We start from the raw sequence: 21,507 nt of genomic DNA on the forward strand, positions 1-21,507 counted from the left end.
CCTCAAACTGCCTTTCTTCATTGCTCTGACCTTCTCTCCTTCTAACTGAAGAACTGACCAAATGTCATCCTGTTTATTTGAGTAAAGCTGTAGTGAACAAGATTACAGAAGACCCGTAGCACATGTGAACTCCACTGTACTGCTGCACTCCTCAAACTGCTCAACTGACTTCATGTCCATCTCTACCCCTGACAGCCAATGAGAGATGAGCAGATTCCAGGCGGCTCATCTGCCAAAAATCATCCTTCAGACTGTCAGCTGCTGTCACAACAAACTTACAAAAAAAGAAAGAATAAAAATAATATCACTGAGGTTATCAATTGGCTCAACTTAAAAAAAATTTTTTGATGGCACTTAATACAAGCCATATTTTAAGCAATTTAGTGAATAATCAGTTATCAATATGTATATAAAGGGTCTGTGTGTGTGTGTGTGTGTGTGTGTGTGTGAGAGAGAGAGAGAGAGAAAGACAGATCAAAGATAGATAGATAGATAGATAGATAGATAGATAGATAGATAGATAGATATGCAAAAAGAAATTACATTTATTAATATGTAAACAAAAATGTACATAAATACAAATAGAATGTAAGTCGAATACCTTACTGTTTGCTGTTGATGTAATAATATATAGTATAAATAATGAATATGCTATTTCTCAAATAAAACTGTATTGCTTCGGTTTTAGACGTAAAATCATTTGCTCAGTAATTGAATAAGAGCGTCTATATCAAGGAAAACAAAAGACCAGGTTTTACTGCGGCTATTTCTTCTTCTTATACATATAAGAGATATTCAAGATGACCATTCAAATGAATTAAGGAAAACAACATTATTATATATATATATATATATATATATATATATATATATATATATATATATATATATATATATATATATATATATATATATATACATTATTTAGTCAGTTGCCTTCAAGGTTTTAAATCAGCGGAAAATTATGTGACATTTCATCTGCCAGATTGTAGATGTCACGGCTCATTATCGCACCTGCAGCGATCTAACTTGCGTTTTTATTAACAATGCGGCAATATAATGTAAATATGTTACTTACCAACGCCATATTTTTCATGTTCAGTCGGTATCCACATTTTTCCCGCGTCAAGTAAAAGAAAGTGTGCTATAAAACAGGGCAATTACGGCGGATACTATCCATATTGTTGTTACACAGGGGTTGCACTGTATTGTTCTGAGGGCAGAGTCACAGCAGCATCCCACATCCAACACACTTCTCAGCCCTGAAGAAAAACACCATTGACTTATGGGAGATGCAGGAAATGAATGAGAACGATTGGATGGAGAACTACAACACCCAGTGAACGCGTCAACAGCGGCGGTTTAACGCTGATAGGTCAGTGCGTCATTCACCAGGTCACGTGATTTAGGGATTTAAAAACCATAGACGCGCAGATGCACAGCACAAGTTTGACAGGTTGGTTAACGGAATTATTAATATTGGCAGATATTTTATATTATATTGATTTATTTTCCTGTATATCTAATTTGTTACTATCTAGCAAGTTACATGTTTATTTGTCTGAATATGCTTTTTAAAAAATATAACAGTATGCAAGTTTGTCATCTGCAGAAATAACGTTAAACCCATCAACAGACCAGCTAAAAACAGCAGACCACAGTTTAAGCTGTTTTTCTCAGCAAGGAGTGGGTGGTTAAAGTGTAAAGTTTGTTGACATGGATCTTCTAACAGATGTTTAGCGACCCTTTAATCTGTCACCGCAAAAGCTTATTTCGAAAAGGGCAAAACAACTCATAAAGTGCACTTAGGAGCACAGTTGTATCAGGTTTTCAGAGGATAACATGCTGTTTAACTTACATGAGTCACACAGTCGTTTCGTGTGAATCAGCTGCTTGTTTGTATGAATGCTGGACATCTAGAAAGGTCGTGGGATTCATGAGACAAGCTAGCTGGAGTACTTCAGACTGAATTAATGAACCAGAATGGATTTATGTCTTCAGTCATTTTAAACACAAATATATTTGTGCATCATATTTATTAAATGTGTGAATAATGTGTCTTCTCTCATTGTTAGCTAAGCAGGATTGTATTCTTGAGCCGGTTTGTTTCCCCGAGCACCTGTGTGGTAGTGCTTCTCTCTCCTTCTCCAGCGATGGACGTCCGGTGACCTGTGCTCTATGTTCAGACTCTTTTCCCGCGTCTGTGAAAGAGCAGCTTCTCAAGCACATGGTGTTGGATCACAAACTGGTCATCGCTGATGTCAAACTCATCGTTGACTTTCCACGGGGAGAATTCACAAGATTTGTGACCTAGGTGTGTCAGAAATTCATCAAGCACAATACAAATAACACAAAATAATGAAAAAAATATAATTGTTTTGTTGCAGGTACATGCTGTACTGGAAGAAACGTGTCACAGAGCAGCCCATTACAGACTTCTGCAGTGTTATCAAGACCAACTCTGAAGGTCCTGTAGGTAAGACACATTTGAGCTGAACAATCTTGTGTTTACATTTTAGTTAGTTAATAGCCATGGATTTTTCAATATTAATGATAAAACTATTTTTAAAGTATTTAAAAGATCATTTTTCTTGCAAACTGAATATGTTTATCTGATATGAAACATATATAATTTTGATCCATAGTGATTTTATTCTGTAGTCAACATAATGTAAAAAAAAAAACAGAATTATGTTTTATTATAATACTATGTTTAATTTTTAACCAATTTTAATGAACAAAAAATTATATTTAAAGTACTGTCGATCCAAATATCAATATATAAATTTAATAATATTTAGCATCAAACATAATATTGAATTATTATTGTCCCACATTTAGCACATTGGAACTTTTCCCCACATTTCTACTTTTCCAATCATGTTGTTTAATTTGGAAAGAAAAAAATTGCAACTCTGCGACTTAGAAACCTTTAAAAAAATTGTATTCATTTTTAATTTTTTTTAATTTTATTAATTTAATTTTGATGTTTTTTTTTAGTCAAAAAATCACAGGTTTTTTTTTTTAGCTGTATGTGGACAGCAAGGCTCCAAAACTGTAAACCTCATATAAAATGAATTTAAAATAATAAATTAAGAGCCTGCCAAGAACTCGTTCTAAAAATATTGATGATTGATGATAAACAGTTCACCATTACCTTCTCCACCTGAATTATTTTTGAGTGCCTGGGAACTGTGTTTTTTTCTTTCTATTTTGCTTCCCCATTCCCAGAGCACATACTACGAGTTCTTATCTCACCGGAGCGCCGGGTTGAATCGTTTTCTAGTTCACCATAACTGTTTATGGATTTTATGTCACAATTCAATATTTGTGTTTTATTATTATTATAAAACCAGGGCTTTTTGTGTTCTGAACTAAAGATTGGATTGTGAAAATGTTATTAAAAATATGAATGTAATGACAGTAGTATGTATTTTCATATGGAATAAAAAAATGGTTTTGAAGAGAGATTTTGGTTAATAATTATTTAATTATTATCAATTTTTTTCTAACCACAAATCCTATTATGTCCGATAGACAATGTCATTTTATTGATTGAAAATGTTATTGAGAAGCATATCACTTCTATTTCACTTTAAATACTTAAATATAAAGCATTTAGATTTTTTTGTTGTCTGTATATGCGTAAAAAAAAAATACAGCTAAAATACTGTTGCTGTGTAACTGTAAAAAAAAAATTGGGTTGCCAGAGATTCCACAATGGTTACGTTCCTAAAAAATACTGAGGAAACAATTAACACAGCGTTCAATGAGAAGCCAAACCCCACCCCCCACCAAGATTGTTTTTGCAGAGATATTATGAGTCAACATAATCATCTCACACAGATTTCATCTCAGGCACAGTTCTGCGGTTGTGGTTGCTAGGCAGCCAGCGTTCTCAGCACCTCTGCAGTGTGGCGAGCATCTGTGTAACAGTGCAGCTGTGACCTTTCTCAATCATTCACTGACACGCCGCACGTCGATGAGACTCGAGCTGAGAGGATTAGCACTGTTTATTAAACACAAATCATTCGCAGATTGCGTTTGGGATAATTATCGATGATTGTGGCAATCGAACAGCGGGTTTTCAGGAACGCAGAATGACACGAACACACCACACTGAGATCCAAACCAATTATAAAAACCGTTTATAGACTCACAACAATTATGCAACCATATTCATAATGTGCACTATAGTAATGTCTTACACTGCTACAAAGTCTGTAATGAAGTTTGATATATTCTGATAGGAGGAGGTTCTGGATCAGCAGCAGAAAGAGCGAGACGAGAGAGTTTCATTGCATTGTATGTTCTGCAATGAGGAGTTTACTGGAAACAGGTGACCCACAACTGTCGTTTGCAATAAAATCTCATTTCTGATGAATTTTTAATTCTAGAAGCAGTATATTTAACGTCAAATAATTTCTTGATTGAGATTTGAGTCTTGACATCTTGTACATGAGCTCCGCAACAGACCCGATCACTGAATTATTTATTAAGAATATTTATAATAGTAATTATTTATATATTATTAATATATAAAATATTTGATAAATTACATAACATTTATCATATAGTATTTCATATTAAATATAGTGTTCTATTTAGTATTTAATAAATAAATAAAAAATTACATTATAAAAGTTAGCAATATTTTGTTTTATTTCTTTATTTATTATTTCATATAATTTACTGTCTTATGATAAATTTGACATGGAGCATCTGCAAGGCTGTTCAACAAGTTTGTTAATGGTATTGATTTTAAAATCCACAAATGTAAATCATACCAAGGTGGAGACTTTACTCATGAATATTAATTAGCTCATTTGACTGCAGGTTGCCTTGTAGTGTCAGAGTAAATATTCCTTAATATAGTTTTCATTGTAAAGTGACAAAACTCCCATTGAGACTTATCGAGACTTAAACCACTATTTATTTTTGCTCTATTATTTTATTATTTGTAGCCAACAAGACTGCATCCTCGTGTAACGTGATGTGTTTGTGCACTGTGTTTTCACTGCAGGTCTTCACTGCTGAATCACATGGTTAAAGAACGCTCTTTTAGCATCGGTCTGCCTGACAACATCGTCTACTGCATTGAGTTCCTCCACACTCTGCAGTGGAATCTGATCAAGTGAGTGTATGTAGTCTCACACACTCATACTATTATCAATGGTCAAACCACTATTACAAATTGAAAAAAATTCAAATGGAAACGGAGGTTTGAGCGCCCCCTCTTGGTGCTTGCAGTCATTGCATTAATTTCCATTATTAAATTTATATAGTATGCAGTGTTTGTACTGTGAGAAAACATTCAGTGATAAAACCACTTTTAAATATCACATGAGGAAGAAACAGCATCGACAAATAAATGCCAGAAACTACGACTACGACTACGATCGCTTCTATGTCATTAATTACCTGGCATGGCCATGTGCCGGTTTGTACATTTTCATCTGAACACATAAATAGTCAACATGAAATCACACTTGTGCTGTGGTAATGTTGCAGGAGTTGGGGAAGACATGGGAGGAGCTGCAGTCTGAGGACGACAGGGAGCTCTTTGAGGATGAAAATGAGTAAGGCATTTCTATTTGTGCTCTGCTCTGATGATCACATTTTCAGTTTTAGTGTCCTTCCTGATATTGTGCACTCTCTGCAGTGATTCGTCAGATTGGCAGGCTCATCCCGTGTGTGTCGTGCATCTGTTTTGTGAGCAGCAAGCAGAAACAACGGAGAAAATTTACACACACGTGGAGGTATATGATGATGCTTCTGAACTAAATGTTCATATTTGAGTGCCTGAAAATTTATTTTTCCGATTTCTGTGCATTTTCACTTTCACTAATAACTTGATTTGTTTTCATCCAGGAAACTCATGAATTTGACCTGCACAAATTAAAAACAGACTTAAGTGAGTTAAGCAGAAATGTTTTTGAGAGGAACCCTTGAACCACACAGAGGGTCATTAATGCCTTGTGTGTCATTTGTCCAGGCCTGAAGTTTTACCAGCAAGTGAACCTAGTGAATTACATCCGCCGTGCAGTGTAAATATTAACATGTGTTTTAATAAAGATATTGTCAGAACAGTATCAATAGTCAGAACAATTTACAGTTCCATTAACATTAATATAAGTCCATTACAGAATAGCCAGAAGAAATTTAACAAGGTAGAGAATGGGTTTATCAAAACAAAATATGGGGCAATATATAATGTTGATAGTTATATGTTGTTAATATTAATTATATATATATATATATATTAGGATAGGACACTATTTCAAGTAGCGAGGTGAGAGAGACAGGATTAAAAGAGGTCTGTATCTCTGCGAACTGGGATTTGAACTCGGGACGCCCGAAGCACAACAGCGCTATATATCCACGCCTCTCTCCATGTGACTACTGACACCAACATAGTTATATGTTTAATAGAAATGTATTCATTTATAATGTTAGGTCAATTTTGAAAAGCTTTGCTAAATTTCTCGGAGGAAAAAAATGGTTTATTGTCAATAGTGTGGCAAAAAGCAGTGTGTGAGAAAAAGTCATCATGAAATAAAATAAAAATCTACCCTTTTCATGTCAGAAACAGGCTTCCATACTATTGCGTGAATTCCTATTGAACTGAACTGAATTTCACCCAAGGAAACTTACTGAACAATGGTAAGAGTGACTGCATTTTTAGTTTCTCTCTTATTTCATTTATTTAGATTCACTGAATAGAAATTTAATAGCAACATAAATTAATAAATATTTAGTAGTTTTTTTTTTGTTTTTTTGTCTGTTGGTGTGATAAAAATAATTCAATACACAAATGATATTGCAGTAAAAGAGCCAGTTTTATTATCAAAATATCGAATTCATTCTCATGTCTGATTTCAAACACAAACAATCATTGAAATCATCCCAGCGTCTCGTTCATTCTTTGTTAAAGCCATTGACAGGTTCCTTAAAAAAAAACTCAAAGCCTTAGACCTCTTCGATACATGTCTTAAGTCAATCAATAAATATTGCATATTTTACAAGGAGTAAATCCTCGTGTCTTTTTGGGAGGATTAATTTTAGCCAAGGCACTTGTCACTACTAGTATAAACACTTAACCCAAACTGCTGTAAGTGCTAGCAACACACAACATTATTAGTCAGATATACTTAACTAATCGAGACCTACCAAACTATACAAATTAGTAAGAATTTATCCATTTATAAAGGGCAGTAAAAAAACTTTTTCTGTATAAACAAATGAAACAAAATACATAAATACACTACTCCACTGGACAGATCTGAATGTGTGGGTTATAGTGTTAAATGGACACTACGTCCCTTGTATAGATACCAAATATAAGGCTGTGCATTGTCTAGTGCAGTTAAGAGGCGGCACTGCAAAATGGCTGAGCTGGTAATGTGTTTCATGCTGTGCTGCTGGATCGGTGTATAAATGCTGCATTCAACAGTTTAGTGCCGATACATTATAACTGAGAGTTTACAAAAGTCATGAAAAAAAGAAGCGTTAAAATGGCAGTGGGAGTTAAAAAAATTCAAGAAGTTAAAGCTGTAACAGCTGAATTGGTTAGTGGGTGCAATGCTGTTAGGCCCATCAGTAACTAATTGTATGTGAATCTCATAATAACAATCTCCAGGCCATAATTTACCATTATCAAATCAAAAAGGAAAAAAATATTTTGCATAAAAAATTAAAACATTTTACGGTCATTAATTAAAACAATTATTTTCATGACAATTAAGTATAGAAATTTGCGTTTATGTGATGATTATCATTTTTTTACTGCAATCATTTTCATATATTTTGATAATTTTATGTAATATAAACAATCATTTTGAATACATTTTAAATCAAAGAATATTTTGCATTATGGTAATTAAATTTTGCATTAATCATCACGGGGATATTTTTTACTGTAATAAAAGAAACCCTGTATATTGTTGTATAATATAACAACAATAATATAATTCACATAAAAATAATTTTTAATTTTAAATCAAAACATTTTGCATCATGGTATTGACATTTTTCAAAATGTAATCAGGGATTTTGTTTTTTTTTACCGTAATAAAAAAAAAAACTTTGTATATGTTGTGCGTGTAAAAAAGGGGGGGGGGGTTACCAAAAAGGATTCTAATAAGATAATTTAATCAAAAATAAAATATTTGTACATATTACAATGACATCATTTTATTGTGATTGTGATTGTCATTAAAAAAATCGATTTTATTTCTTTATGCAAAATAGATCTTCTGTTTATCTACCTTTTGATTTAGAGGTGACCTATGACCCAGAAATGTTGATTGGTTCACCAGAAAATTCACCATTGCTGAGTAACGAATGACATTCCTGTATGTACGTTGGCCAATTTTTAGCTATTTCTTTTCCACATGGAGTGTTTTTACACCTGAGGTTTTATAAATCGCTGTGCTGGTCAACACAACCTAAAGCTGCCGTAGATGATCGTCACCTAACCGTGTCCAGACACAGCTCAGACCAGCATCGCCACACTTTAGGTCCTGTCCTACGATTTAACCAGTTTGAAACCTTGGCCTGTATCCAGCACCGCAGGTGGGCACCACGTGAGTTTGATCCTTCGGAGCAGTCGAACACAGTAACCGCAAACCCAAAAGAGGTTCAACCCACCGCACCAGTGAGCGAGCTGAACCACAGGGTAGGTCAGGCGTGGGAAGAAGAGTCTCCAGTGCCTGGTGACGTCGCTTTCAGTCGGCAGGTGAAGCTTGTAGTCGCTCCAGTGTCTGGAGATGCCATAGGCTGCTCGGATGGGCCGCCCGCTCTCAGACCACCGAACTATACTGTCAGGGTTGCAGTTAAAATCAACCCATTGACAGGTGAAGTCCCCGAGCTGAGGCGCGTCCTGGACCTCCGGGTCTGTGGAACTAGACAGCACTGCTCCTTGAACCGCTACATAAAGTCCCTCGATTTTCTGCACCTCCTTCACCCAGGGGAGCGAGTTGTCGGTGTCAAGAATAATGATGAGACGGGAACAGATTCCGGCGTTCTTTTCTCTCCAAAGCTGCACAATCTCATCTAGACGTAAAACATCTCCACCTAATTATATTAAAAGACAAGAAAAGGCTATCTTTTAATATTTTTTATGTAAATGGTTTGCAAATTTTACTAATATGTGAGTTAGTTAAAAACAAATGTCCAGATCATATTTATCAACAAAATACTCTAGAAGATATTGTAGATAGATAGATAAATAATGCTCATTCTAATACATTTAACAGGTGTTTTTATTCCACAAAATACATTTTTCTCATTTTTTTTGTATGTTTTTGAGTTTTAAGTTATGAGATTCTCCCAGATTCTGTCGTGTCTGTTTCTACGGGAAAACATGCGATGTAATGCTCCTCCCACCTGCTAGAGCCCACTCTCCGCTGCGGTGTGTGTGTCCGCTGTAATACAGCACGTAGGTGTCGTGTCGTGGGCCGTCAGCCGTGTGCGCCTCCATGAAAATGCGGAGCTTGGCTTGCAGGGCTTCCAAACTCAAGCCGCTCGTGGAGTAATCACAACCATAGGTCTCGATCATGTGATGAGAGAAGAAGCGCTGCACGTTGTTAAGAATCCCTGTGGAGCGCAGGTTGAGCTCCTGCACATGCGCCGGGGGGAGCAGGATGGGTTGACCGTCTGGGCTGAGAGAAAACGAGGAAGAGAATGAGATGCTGCCCCTCTGTGTGAGCTACTGACCTGAAGTATCTGAGTTAGTGAAACGTGTGTATGTTACCAGTACCTGCAATAGTTGGTAGGAATCACCACAGCGTAGCCGACACAGGTTCCTCCGAGGCTGTTTCCCAGCTCGTGGAAGAGACCGTGGGCTAGTGACTCCAGAGGAAGCACCAGCAGAAACAACGCAATAAACAGACTGTTGGACATCTGTAGGAGAAAATAGTAGATTTCAGACCAAAGAAAATGACCACCACCCTTATTTTAGGGCAGAATATTTTGACCAAGGTTTATATTTATATGACATAGTTTCCACAAAGATATTGAGCAGCACAGCTTTCAGCATTGATGATAATAAATGTTCTAAGCAGCAAATCAGAAAGGATCTGAAGGATCGTGTGACACTGAAGACTGGAGCAATGATGCTGAAAATCCAGGTTATATTTATATTGTAGAAAATGTTAATTCTGTCATTAATTACTCATCATGGTACTTCAAAGACAAAAAGTATTCGCGTAGCCTCATAAAATTACGGCTGAACCACTGATGTCACATGGACTATTTTAATGATGTCCTAACTCTCTTTGTGGGTCTTGAACATCAGTTGTGTTGCTGTCTATGCAGAGTCAGAAAGCTCTCGGATTTCATCAAAAAGATCTTCATTTGTGTTCCTGAGATGAACAAAAGTGCTACAAGTTTAGAACAACATAAGGATGAGTAATTAATGACAGGATTTTCATTTTTGTGTAAACTAACCCTTTAAAATATTTCAAACCTTTTTATATAGAACTGACAGACACTCAGGTGTAAGAAAAACGTGTTACTTTTACTTATTTAAAGTGATTATGTCTAAATATGTAAATTTTTTGGTTGCACTTTATTTTACAGTACGTGTACTAACATATACTTAGTGTACTTCCAGTGTATTTATCTAAGAAAGTTCTGGTAATACAAGGTAACTACATGGGGTAGGGTTAGGTTTAGGGGTAGGTTCAGGGTTAGTACCTAGTTATTACATAGTTATTGTAATTACTATAATAAGTACATAGTATGTACATGAGGAACAAGACTGTAAAATAAAGTGCTGCCAATTTAAAACTGTATAAAGGTTTTTCCAAACCATGTGAACCCACCATGAACAAAATAACCTTTTTTTTTTAAGAAAGCTTTTCACAGGAAGCCTTACCTGCCAACCCAGAGCCCCGAGTATGATGGTGGACATCAGGCTGAAGAGCACAAGGCGTTTCGAAATGAGACAGAAGTGCCTCATCCCCTTAGACGCCATGATCCTGTCCAGCTCTCCAGCCTCTGACGTGTGCAGTATACACATCCTCTGACAGTCACTCAGCTTGCTGTGAAAACCCCACAGCGTGACGAGAAAAACCAGGTGGCAGATGATCCAGAAAAGAGCAGATCCTGAAAGACCCGGGATGAGCAGGTACCACCGATCCAGATCGCTCATCTTCAGAGCGGCCACGACTAAAAACATCACCTCCATGACCACCAGAGGAAGAAGCGTTAAGCGTCTCCACAGGCCTCTTCTCAGTAGCAGCGGCGACCAGCGTTCGGTGACCGAAAGCCCGCTGAAGTAGATGTCCAGGAATGGGTCGCAGACGAGGCGGCTGAAGAAGCAGGACAAGGCGTAGGGGTTGGTGGACACTCCTAAAGACTCCTGGAAGAAGAATGCGGCGACAACCGAGAAGCAGACCAGGTTTGGGATCGCCAAGAGGGACTTCATGCGCAAATCCACAATTACAGCAGCCAAAGCCAGTGACAGGACCACAAGGCTTATGGATTTTTGGCTGACTAAGGTTGTGCTGGCCACAGCGAAGCCTGTGAGCTCCAAAGCTTCCCTTGAAGTGAGGAAGGCGGGTTGATGTCGGGTATAACCGCACATTCTTCCAACCAAAGCCCATAGGATTCGTATCACAATGCTCGCTATTAACATATAGTTGGCAACCTGCTCCTTAACATCCAGCTCTTTGGATGGGACGTTGACGAAGCACAGCAAACCCAAAAGGAAACCAAACCACAGATGCAGGAGAAACAGGCTGACGCTCTCCATGCCGAAGTAATAGTGGAGAATACAGGCAATCCCAAGAACGAAGAGGCCCAAAATGAAAATGACCATGATGACGGTGTCTGCGGTTTTCTCCCATTGTACGTAAATACCCAGACAAATGGCCACCAGGGAGTTCAGGCTGGACAGGTAACCGAGGTACCGAATGGATGACCACATGTTGACCCCTTTGTTGGCTTCGTCCAGCCGGGTCATCGCAGCGTAAAGGAAGTGACTGAAGCAATACTTGAGCAGCTTGCACATCGCTGCAGTTAAAACTGGCTCAACAGCAGAAAAACTAGCAGACGTCAACGTCGCGAGTGACGTACTTTATATAATCACAACACGAACAATTATTCGCGACATAACTATTCAGCAAAAAACGGTCATGTTGTATGGTGGATTTGAGGTCAATCTCAAACTAAACCGTTATGAGAGACATTTTAGTACAAATGTTAGAGTAGGCTGTTAGAGTACAGCGATTGTAAACATCCACCTGTTACTGCTGAATGAACCGAGCTGTTTTCAACTCAAGGTCATGGTATAACGAAGGCGTGAAATAAATGTGCAAATGATAAACTCGTCTTAAGTTATTAGATAAGGGTACATATAAGAGGTGAGGAGTGTTAATGTGCTGTCAGTCTGATTTCGTCGAGCCGATTCAGTGCGTTTACCGGCATCAGAAAGTTCAAAGAATGTGTTGCTTCGGTTCACGACGAGAGTAACATCCATTAAATCGAACTAAAAGAAATACGCCAGTAGATAAACAAGTCATTGGTCGTAGTCGTTTACAGAAAAGCAACTAAAACTGGAAATTTCTAGCACAAAATCCCGAACCATCGCCTAAACTTCGCTCAATGTCCGCCATGTTTGCACGTCGGAATTTAAGGCGCTACGGAATCCCCGAAAGGACAAACGCAGCAGTGAAACTGAGGTGAATGGAATAAAATGATTTATTTACAACACTGTTGTTTATAGCAATAAATAAATAAACAAATGCTTTTACATTATTAAAAACACTGGGAAATTTGTAAACGGGTATAATATTTGTTTATATAAAGTTACATGGGATTTGATGTTTTTGAAATGGCTGTTATTCTTACCAAGGTGGCATTTATTTAATTAAAAATACAGTAAAAACAAAATATTATTAAGATTTAAAATAGCTGATTTTAAAATGCAATTCCTGTGATGCAAAACTGAATTTTCAGCTGCATTACGTTTTAATATGCTAATTTGCTGCTCAAGAAAAATTTAACATCATTGCTGAAAACAGTTGTTACATTATAATCCATTATATTACAATTATTTATTACTGACACCTTTGACCAATTTAATGCATCCCTGCTGAATGAAAAAAAATATTACTGACTCCATACTTTTGTTTACATAAGCACTACAACAGATAAACGTGATATGAAACACATATAATCACTAGAACAGAATAGCTGTAAAGCATTTAAAGTGACCTTCATTAGGCAAATGAAAGACCAGAGAGAAGGCAACAAAAAACCCTTTATTAATATCAAAGATGAATAACAATATTCCTCACAAACAGTCCAGTTCTGTGAGAGTCAACCATCATAACACTGATAAAGAAAATCAATCATGCAAACAGTGGATCAGAGCCTGGGGAAGACAAAGACATTTGATATGTGAATATCTGAACACACCACCAAGTAAACAATGTAATACAAAGCTTTTTTTATGCTTTAAGAATGTCTTTTTTTAATTATATTTATAAATCGAGTACAGGCTAAAATGCATTTAACTGCTATTGCTAACAGGGCCGTACTTCAGTCTTTTGTTTTATTTTATTTTTTCAAGAGCTGGTTAATTTGCTGAAAGTATGTACTGTAACCATTTACTGTGGGAGAGAAATTATCACACTTTCTTATGACAGTAGATGATCAGTTATGATCAGTAGTCTGTTCTTGAATCCAGTCTATAGAATCACAAATGCAAAAATACAATTTGGGTTTGAAGGCACCTTGATGAGGATTTTTTTTTACCTGATACCCTGAAAGATCTCACACTGAGTTCTATCACCGGTTCAAATCTTACCACACTTATTTTTGGCACCCCAAAACACATTTAAAGTGCCTAACACCAAAATCTCACATAGATACTTCAACCAAAACCCCAGTGTACATCTCACACACTCCTTCAAGAGTAAAGACCCATCACAGTACAATAGAAAACAGTGCCTAATATCAGTTACTCAATATAACTGCCAGGTTACAGTGATATGGGGAATCTTTGACCGTTTATGATTATGAACGTATTGCTATTCTAATGAAGTGCTGATGCCAATTTCGATATTTTGCCTACCCTATGAAGGGTGTTACCGAAAACGTGCAAATATGTGCTTGGACAGTCAAAATAGTGTTTTTAAGAAGCTGGATTGAATAAAAAAAGATTCAAAGTTAGATACATAGAAGCTAAAAACGTGCAGTGATACGCAACAATCTTACTGTAGTACTTTTAAATCAACAATTGGCAGAGTACTTTTCAAACTTTTGTACCTTAAAAGCTTTATTTTGTAATTGATAGCGGGAAACTAAACTATTGTACTGAAAACGAGACAACGATACAGGAAGTAGATTTAGAGCAACCAAAGGTTTCGAGAGTAAACAGTCAAGAGTAAACAATCATCCTACTCAATAAAGTCACATTATGGCGAAATGCAGAGAAATCTGTTCCATACTACATACTGCTGACAAGTAATCGGATATTACTAGTTATATTAGTGGTTAAAACAAAAACGAAGGCAGACACGCAGCTACTTTCAGGCCGTTTGATCGCATGCATCCAATCCAGTCACTTGCCAGATTGTTTGTTCAGAAAAACTAGGACTACTCTGCGTGATATGTACCTTGTTGAAGCGAGAAATCCACATTCACAGTTACAATGTCACATTAACAAACACGCACAAGTTCAGCTGATACTAAAAATGCTACAAATATCATTGATAAAGGCTACTCTAAAAAGTCAGTAGAGAACAGATGGCGGAAATTGCCATCTAAAATGTCCAGTGAAAACCTGCTTAGAATCGAACCATTAATTGGATAGTTCGCGCAAAAGTCGAAATATTATTCACCACCATGTTCCAAATGTGTATTAATTCCTTTTTACATTAATGTTGAACTATTTTTGTTCTTACAATGGACTTTCATTGTAACTTTCATTTCAGTGTCACTTTTAGTAACAATAAAACTCGACGGGGTTCAAAACAACATCGTTTTGGACTCCACTAAGTTTCATTGTTACGGAAAGTTACATTGAATGACTGTGCGGAAAAAATTACACCGAGGCATTTTTCGAAATATATGCATTTCAGTGAAGACGGCCATCATTCAGGCTTGAAACGGCATTTTCAGACAAACTGTACTTTTACGAAATTCAGCTGAAAAAGTCCAAAACAGTATGGCAACTGAAGGTTGGATCTTTTGACATTGATGATAACTACGACTAAGGTATAAGTTAAGCTAGTCTGAAAAGGTTTATCCAGTCATTCTAAAAATGAGAAAACGGTCAAAACGGCGACTTGAAATCACTCAGCTTCTTCTGTTACAAAACCACTTCTATTTCTTAGTTAAGATTGTTTGGTGTGTGCATTTGTGTTCAAAATGATGTCTTGCACACTCTTTAAAAAAAAATATATCAACGCCCACTTAAACGTCCTCATTCACTCTGTGCAAACTTTTTGCTTCTTAAAAAGGGGTCGAGTAAACAAACGCAGCAGAGCAATTTTGGCAGCGTGAAAATAGGGTACTAAATATCAAGAGAGGCAGTAAACAAGTTCAGCTCTGCAGCAAAATAGGGTCTTCCAGCTCGTGGAAGGGAGCCGAGCTGCTCTGGCTCTCGCCCGAGTCCGAATCGTACGGTGTGTCTGGCAGTTCTCCGAAGCTATAAGCCAACTGCTCGTCCTCGAAATCAGAGCGCGGATGTTCGTAGCAATCTGTGAATCCGTCCTCATCGAGTGTGTTAAAATCCTGCGGGATGTAAAGCATCTCCGGGTAGTTGCGGCTGACCAGGTCGCTGCTGGTGGTGGGCGACTCCTTGCGGAAAGCAATCAGGTGCATGTGGGAGAACTTGACGTACTTGTAGCGCTTGAAGCCCAGAGACTCCACTGCAACTCGCCAGCTGCGCATCATAAGTGTGTGCCGGCCCTGGTGGGAGGAGTCAGGAGTGATGATGAGGAGCAGGCCGTTCAGGGTCAGGAGTTCATGTGCTTTCTTGCAGCAGAGCCAGCGCTGGTAGGGCGAGGGGAAGTAGGAGAGAAGCAGGGAGAAGACTACTACATGAAATAACTGGGCAGGTAAAGCGTCGATGGGGCCGTGCAGCTGCCGCAGGAAGGCATCCAAGGCGTCGCTGGCCAGCTGCAGAGGCTGCTGCAGCTGCAGGTTCAGAAAGTCGCATTTGTAGACACTCTGTAGCAATAAAGAGGAACAAAGGAATCTTATGGAATTTAGCTTGACTCAGCAGGACAGGTAAAATTAGTACAAGGGTCAATGACAGAAAGAGTGTCCAAGATAATAATTCATAGAAATGTACTTTTTGTATTCATAGTGGTTTTGAAAAACGCTTATAGCATGTTTTGCAAAAGTTTAAATTTAATGACTAAAATGTGGTCACCATTTTACTACTATTCAAAAGTCTGTTCGTTTTATATGAAAAAAAAAATACATTCAATTGCTAAAAATTACAGTGAAGACATTTACTGTATTTAATACACGTATTTTTATTTAAAATAAATGCTTTTTTTTTTTTTTACTTTCTAGTCAAAAATACTAGAAAAAAAGTATGATAGTTTCCTAAAAATTTAAACAGTACAACTGCATGTAATATTGATAAGAAGAAATGTTTCTTGCATATTTTATTGATTTTTAAGGATAATGTGACACTGGAGACTGCAGTAACGGCTGCTGAAAATTCAGCTTTATATCACAGAAATAAATTACATTAAACACACTGAAATAGAAAACAGTTATTTTTAAATTATAATAATATATTCACAATAATCATGTTTTTTTTTTTAACAGTAATTATTTTATGAAATAACTGCAACCCTGGTGAGTACTTCACTGCCGGGATGGTTGTACGACCCTGACATTTTTGGTAATTTTTGAAAACTATATCAAAATATAAAGAGGTGTATTCAAGCCACATTTTTAAGGTTATGAATTTTTGGCAATTTCGCCTTTATTATGATTGGACAGATCAGAGCTGACAGGAAGGGAAGTGTGTGTGTGTGTGTGTGTGTGTGTGAGAGAGAGGGAGAGAGATGGGAGAGGGACCAGAAAAGTTCCTCGATTCGGGATTCGAACTCGGGACGCTGTATGTCCGTGCACTGCTCAAGGCTACTGGTGCCAACAATACTTTATTTATTGTTAAGTTAATTAACAAGCCTGCAGTCTCATATAACTTCAAGAAACACAAACCTCTACTGCTGGCACAATGTCGATCCCAACAGTCAGAAACTCGTCAAACTTCAGGAAGGGATTGAAACAGCTGCCCACATCCAGCAGTCGTATCCTCCCAAGCTGGAACATTGAGCTGCTACCAGGCAGGAATAAAAAGTTGATTTAGTCGATGAACTCATAACCATCTGTTAAAGTTGTGGATTTGCAGTGTTAATATCATTCTAGAGCACCTTGAAGAGGATGATTGTGTTGGAGAGTCTGCGGATGTGTTATTCCCAGCTGCGGCATGCCTAGCGCTTTTCTCATCCTTCTCCAATACTCGCCTCATCCCTCCATCATGGAAGTACTCCTGGCAAACACTGCGGCAAGAGAGATTTAACAGCAGTAAATACCAAATCAGCTATTCAATGTCAAATACTAACCATTAGCACTCATACCTGCGGCACCACTCAATGCGCCCCTCGCCCTCGCATTTATTCGCCCAGTGGTTGTCAGCTAAGTTCTTCATGGCCATGGCATATTCGCTAAGAGTCTGCTCGTCTTCACAATGTTCACGCCATATTTTCTCGAAATCTCCCACTGCAGTCGAAAAGACGAAACAGAGAAGCGTACAGTCATGATTGATCCTTCTGCATGGCATAACCAAGTGAACATTTTCACAAAGCCTAGTTTCAAGAGCCAGCTGATGTTGTGCTTCCTCAAAATTTTGATCCTAAAAACCGTAGCCTCCATCGGCTCAAAAAACACAGTCCGACTTCTTCAACAACTCCATTGCCAAGGTCAAAAGAACCATATGATCAAAGCATTTGTGCTGATTCACACACAGTTCACAAACTTGCTGAAACACCGATGACACCAGAAAGCAACCGCTACCCTACAAGAGTGCTCGGGAGGGCAAAAACTGACAAAAATTGAGCCGTCCCATGACAGAATGGAAAATACAGGCCTCATTACATTTACAGAGAATAAGACTAGAAGGGAAAAGACTGCAGCACCGTTACGTATGAATACTGCAGTACAATGTCAAGACCAGATCAGGTCTTTCTTATTAACCCATTAAAGGTTCTAGTGAATAGACTACTGTGTGGGGGATTGACAGTGCTGCTCGTCCCTCTTGGGGGAAGATTCGATAAAGCTAATCTGAACCATGAGAAACTAAACAACACAATTAAAGTCAGACGGCATGAACATGGTGCTATTTTATTTAGGTTCTGCGTCCTGCAGGTACAACTGATTTCAGGCAAAAATCAAACATTTCATAATCTCTTTCATGATATCCGTCTTGGATGAAGCTCACTGCAGCGCAAGACTGTAACAGGAAATGTAACAACATCCTCACACAGTCAATTATCTCTAGCAATAAAAAGACTAGGTCTATTTGTCTACAATTCTCAAGATAACACTTTTTACACTTTTTTTTTTTAAATGTGCACGCGTTGTTTTTGGGACTTAGTCTTCATCAGACATAATAAGAGGCACTTTCAAAAAACTGGGTATAAACTATGGCCCGAAAAATGAAATTTTTAAATGTGATAGACTGTGCTTAAAGTGATAGTACACACAAAAATTGTAATTCTCTTCATTTACTTCTACTTTTTTTTGTGGAACATCAAAGATATTTTGTGACATTTCTGAAAGATTTGCTGAGAGTTTTAATTTTCGGGTGAAGGGTCCCTTTAACTTAAGAATATATTAACTAACAAAAAATAAATAAAATAAATACTAATTTTAAGGAAATGTAAAAACAGCAAACACACACATATATATATATATATATTTTTTTTTTTTTGCCACATTTTTCATGTTGTCATGCATTTTTAAAATTAGGATATTACATGGTGACAAGATTAATTCTTTTTACACAAAGTTTATAATTAATTTCAGTCTCATTTCAACAGATTAATGATGACAGTGTTGAATGTTGTGTTGTATGTTTGGTTGCATGTTGCTTTTATATACAGTGGAGAAGGCCTAAACCTAAAAGTTCGCCAAAAAAGGAATGGATCGAGATATTTAACTTGATATTTAAGTCAGAACACTATCAGTGAATTTTGTTCTTTTTTTTTAGGTACACTTTAAAAAAGAACATGCTAAAATCTCAAATAGGAAAGTCAGCTGAGGAGAGAAGGTAGTGTACTACTAAAGATTAGGCAACTAAAAAAAAAAATCCAGATTTACACCACAAGTGCTCATAACCCTGGTGACATAGTCACACTGAAACCAGTATATCTGACGTCAGCTGGAACTCTTCTTGACTGCAATTCTTCTGTTGATACTTGATTGAATTACATTTACAGTTCACTTATTTAATACTTATTTTTGTACTTTTAATATGTTAAAAGTTTAAAAAATAAAGAACATATGCTATATGTACTTATTTTGCCTATACTATACCATCCCACAGCCTGACCAATTTGTATACACACTACAAATTGGTCAGCTGACCATTAGGTCATTAGATAAGAAAGGTGTTAAATAATAAATGTATAAATAATTGACAGTGAAGAGGACACTAAAGCTATTAAAGGAGCACACTTGTCACCTGTCCTGTACACAGTCAGGTTACATAATTCAGAGGATTCACACTCATAAATTCCTGCTTTATTACCTTTTTATTCCCTAAAGAGAATTAAAAATTGTTTATGCGTTCAGCCATCGGATCAATGAAGAGCAGAACAGGAACAAATGAACGACCCTTGCTGACCAGACTATAACGTCGTGCTACAGACAGACAGACAGACAGACAGAGCCTGTTTCAATACCTAATGTGCTGCCTACATAGACAGCATTATTTTAGTGCGTTCGCAACATTCTATTCAAATTTGACCCAAAATGCTGTCTATGTAGACAACTCACTAAGATTTGAGCAACAGCCAATGTTTCCAAAACGAGCCATGTAACGTTACAGTCATGCAACCAAGTTTACATTTAAATAACTCCATTTTTGTTCTCGTAAGGTCACGGTTGTTTTCCAGACGTTTAAATGCCCGCATCTCTGATCAGGCCAGACTACAGAGTACAGCTGTTCTAGGCTAGGCTACAACTACGCATCTCATGGAGTACCTTCAATGTATTTCCTGCGGAGCTTTCGGTGCACGCTCTTCACCACCCCCGAGAGCTTCTCCTGCTCCTGCTTCCTGCACTGCAGCTCCGTCGCGACGGAGAGATCTGGCTCTGTCTCAGCGCTGCTCCGCAGGTCCATAGTACAGCACTGAGAGTCTACCGGCGCACCGGCTCCGTCAGAACGCAGGCACGCACGCACGTACGCACCGCAGCGAACGTGCCGGAAGTGCGCGCGTCCAATCTGTGAACGCTGAACATGAAACACCTCAAACTCGAATCAAACTCTATGAAGGGTTGACGTTTAAGTTTGATCATTAAGTTTTGATAACTTAATGATAATGTGTATTATGATGCATATAAAAATAATAATAATTAGTAGTAGTAGTATTGGAATTGGACTGCTGGTTTCGTCTGGTCAGAGGAGAACTGGCCCCCCGAACTGAGCTTGGTTTCTCCCAAGGTTTTTTTTTTTCTCCATTCTGTCACCGAGTTTTGATTCCTTGTCGCTGTCGCCTCTCGCTTGCTTAGTTTGGGTCACTTCGTCTACAGCGATATCTTTGACTTGATTGCAAATAAATGCACAGACACTATTTAAACTGAACTGAGGTGATGACATCCCTGAATTCATTGATGAACTGCCTTTAACTGTCAGTTTGCATTATTGACACACTGTTTTCCTAATGAATGTTGTTCAGTTGCTTTGACTCAATGTATTTTGTTTAAAGCGCTATATAAATAAAGGTGACTTGACTAGTATTGTCGTTGTTATTATTATTAACCATTATTATGTGCATGAAAATTCTACACAATTACTATATTATCAGTTGATTCAAAATTATTATAGGTTATTTAGAAAATATAAGTTAAAATAATGATTTGTTGATTTATATCGTAATTATTACTCTTTTTAAAATAATTAAAAATAAGAATACCTCATTTTCTCTCTCTCTCTCTGTCTCTCTCTCTCTCTCTCTCTCTCTCTCTCTCTCTCTCTCTATATATATATATATATTCCCAACTTTCTTTCGCTCCATGTTTACATTTTCAACTGATTACTAATAAAGTTAAAAATAACCCACGTAAGGTAGGTGTTTCAAGCGTTTGATCATGAGAATCAAATCGATGTATCACATTCTCGCGCTCTGTCAAAGAGTCATGCAGCGAGAAGAGAACGTGAGTTCTGTCACGTTTCATTCCACAGAGCTTTGGGTTATTCTGTGAGAATTAAACCTTGAAAATGTCATCTTGTAGTTCCAGCCTATTTAG

General features: G+C 37.4%; 3 protein-coding genes across 4 annotated transcripts in view; all 3 read right to left on the reverse strand.

The window, feature by feature from the left end:
- dock4 (dedicator of cytokinesis 4) overlaps positions 1 to 1,254 on the reverse strand; it is a 71,273-nt gene extending 70,019 nt beyond the window's left edge. Inside the window, exon 1 of the mRNA XM_052597310.1 lies at positions 1,079 to 1,254. Coding sequence (XP_052453270.1) covers positions 1,079 to 1,115 — 37 coding nt within the window. The 5' untranslated portion in view covers positions 1,116 to 1,254. The remainder of the gene's footprint in view (positions 1 to 1,078) is intronic.
- Positions 1,255 to 6,820: 5,566 nt separating this feature from the next.
- tmem168b (transmembrane protein 168b) lies at positions 6,821 to 12,666 on the reverse strand. Its single transcript, XM_052597311.1, has 4 exons — positions 10,880 to 12,666; positions 9,761 to 9,903; positions 9,388 to 9,662; positions 6,821 to 9,075 (listed from the first exon to the last, which is right to left on the reverse strand). Exons 1-4 carry the CDS (start codon positions 12,014 to 12,016, stop codon positions 8,528 to 8,530), a joined length of 2,103 nt encoding a protein of 700 aa, XP_052453271.1. The 5' UTR covers positions 12,017 to 12,666; the 3' UTR covers positions 6,821 to 8,527.
- A 583-nt stretch (positions 12,667 to 13,249) lies between these two features.
- LOC128014089 (S-adenosylmethionine sensor upstream of mTORC1) lies at positions 13,250 to 20,453 on the reverse strand. Of its 2 annotated transcripts, none has more exons than XM_052597313.1 (5): positions 20,242 to 20,453; positions 17,616 to 17,757; positions 17,409 to 17,537; positions 17,197 to 17,311; positions 13,250 to 16,185 (listed from the first exon to the last, which is right to left on the reverse strand). In XM_052597313.1, the coding sequence occupies exons 1-5, from the start codon at positions 20,378 to 20,380 to the stop codon at positions 15,556 to 15,558; spliced, it is 1,155 nt and encodes a 384-aa protein (XP_052453273.1). In that variant the 5' UTR covers positions 20,381 to 20,453; the 3' UTR covers positions 13,250 to 15,555. The 2 variants fall into 2 exon arrangements, with proteins under 2 accessions (XP_052453273.1, XP_052453272.1); XM_052597312.1 differs by having other exon boundaries at positions 17,197 to 17,314.
- Between the last annotated feature and the right edge of the window lie 1,054 nt (positions 20,454 to 21,507).

This window comes from Carassius gibelio, chromosome B25 (genome assembly GCF_023724105.1).
Source record: "Carassius gibelio isolate Cgi1373 ecotype wild population from Czech Republic chromosome B25, carGib1.2-hapl.c, whole genome shotgun sequence".
Taxonomy (NCBI): domain Eukaryota; kingdom Metazoa; phylum Chordata; class Actinopteri; order Cypriniformes; family Cyprinidae; genus Carassius; species Carassius gibelio.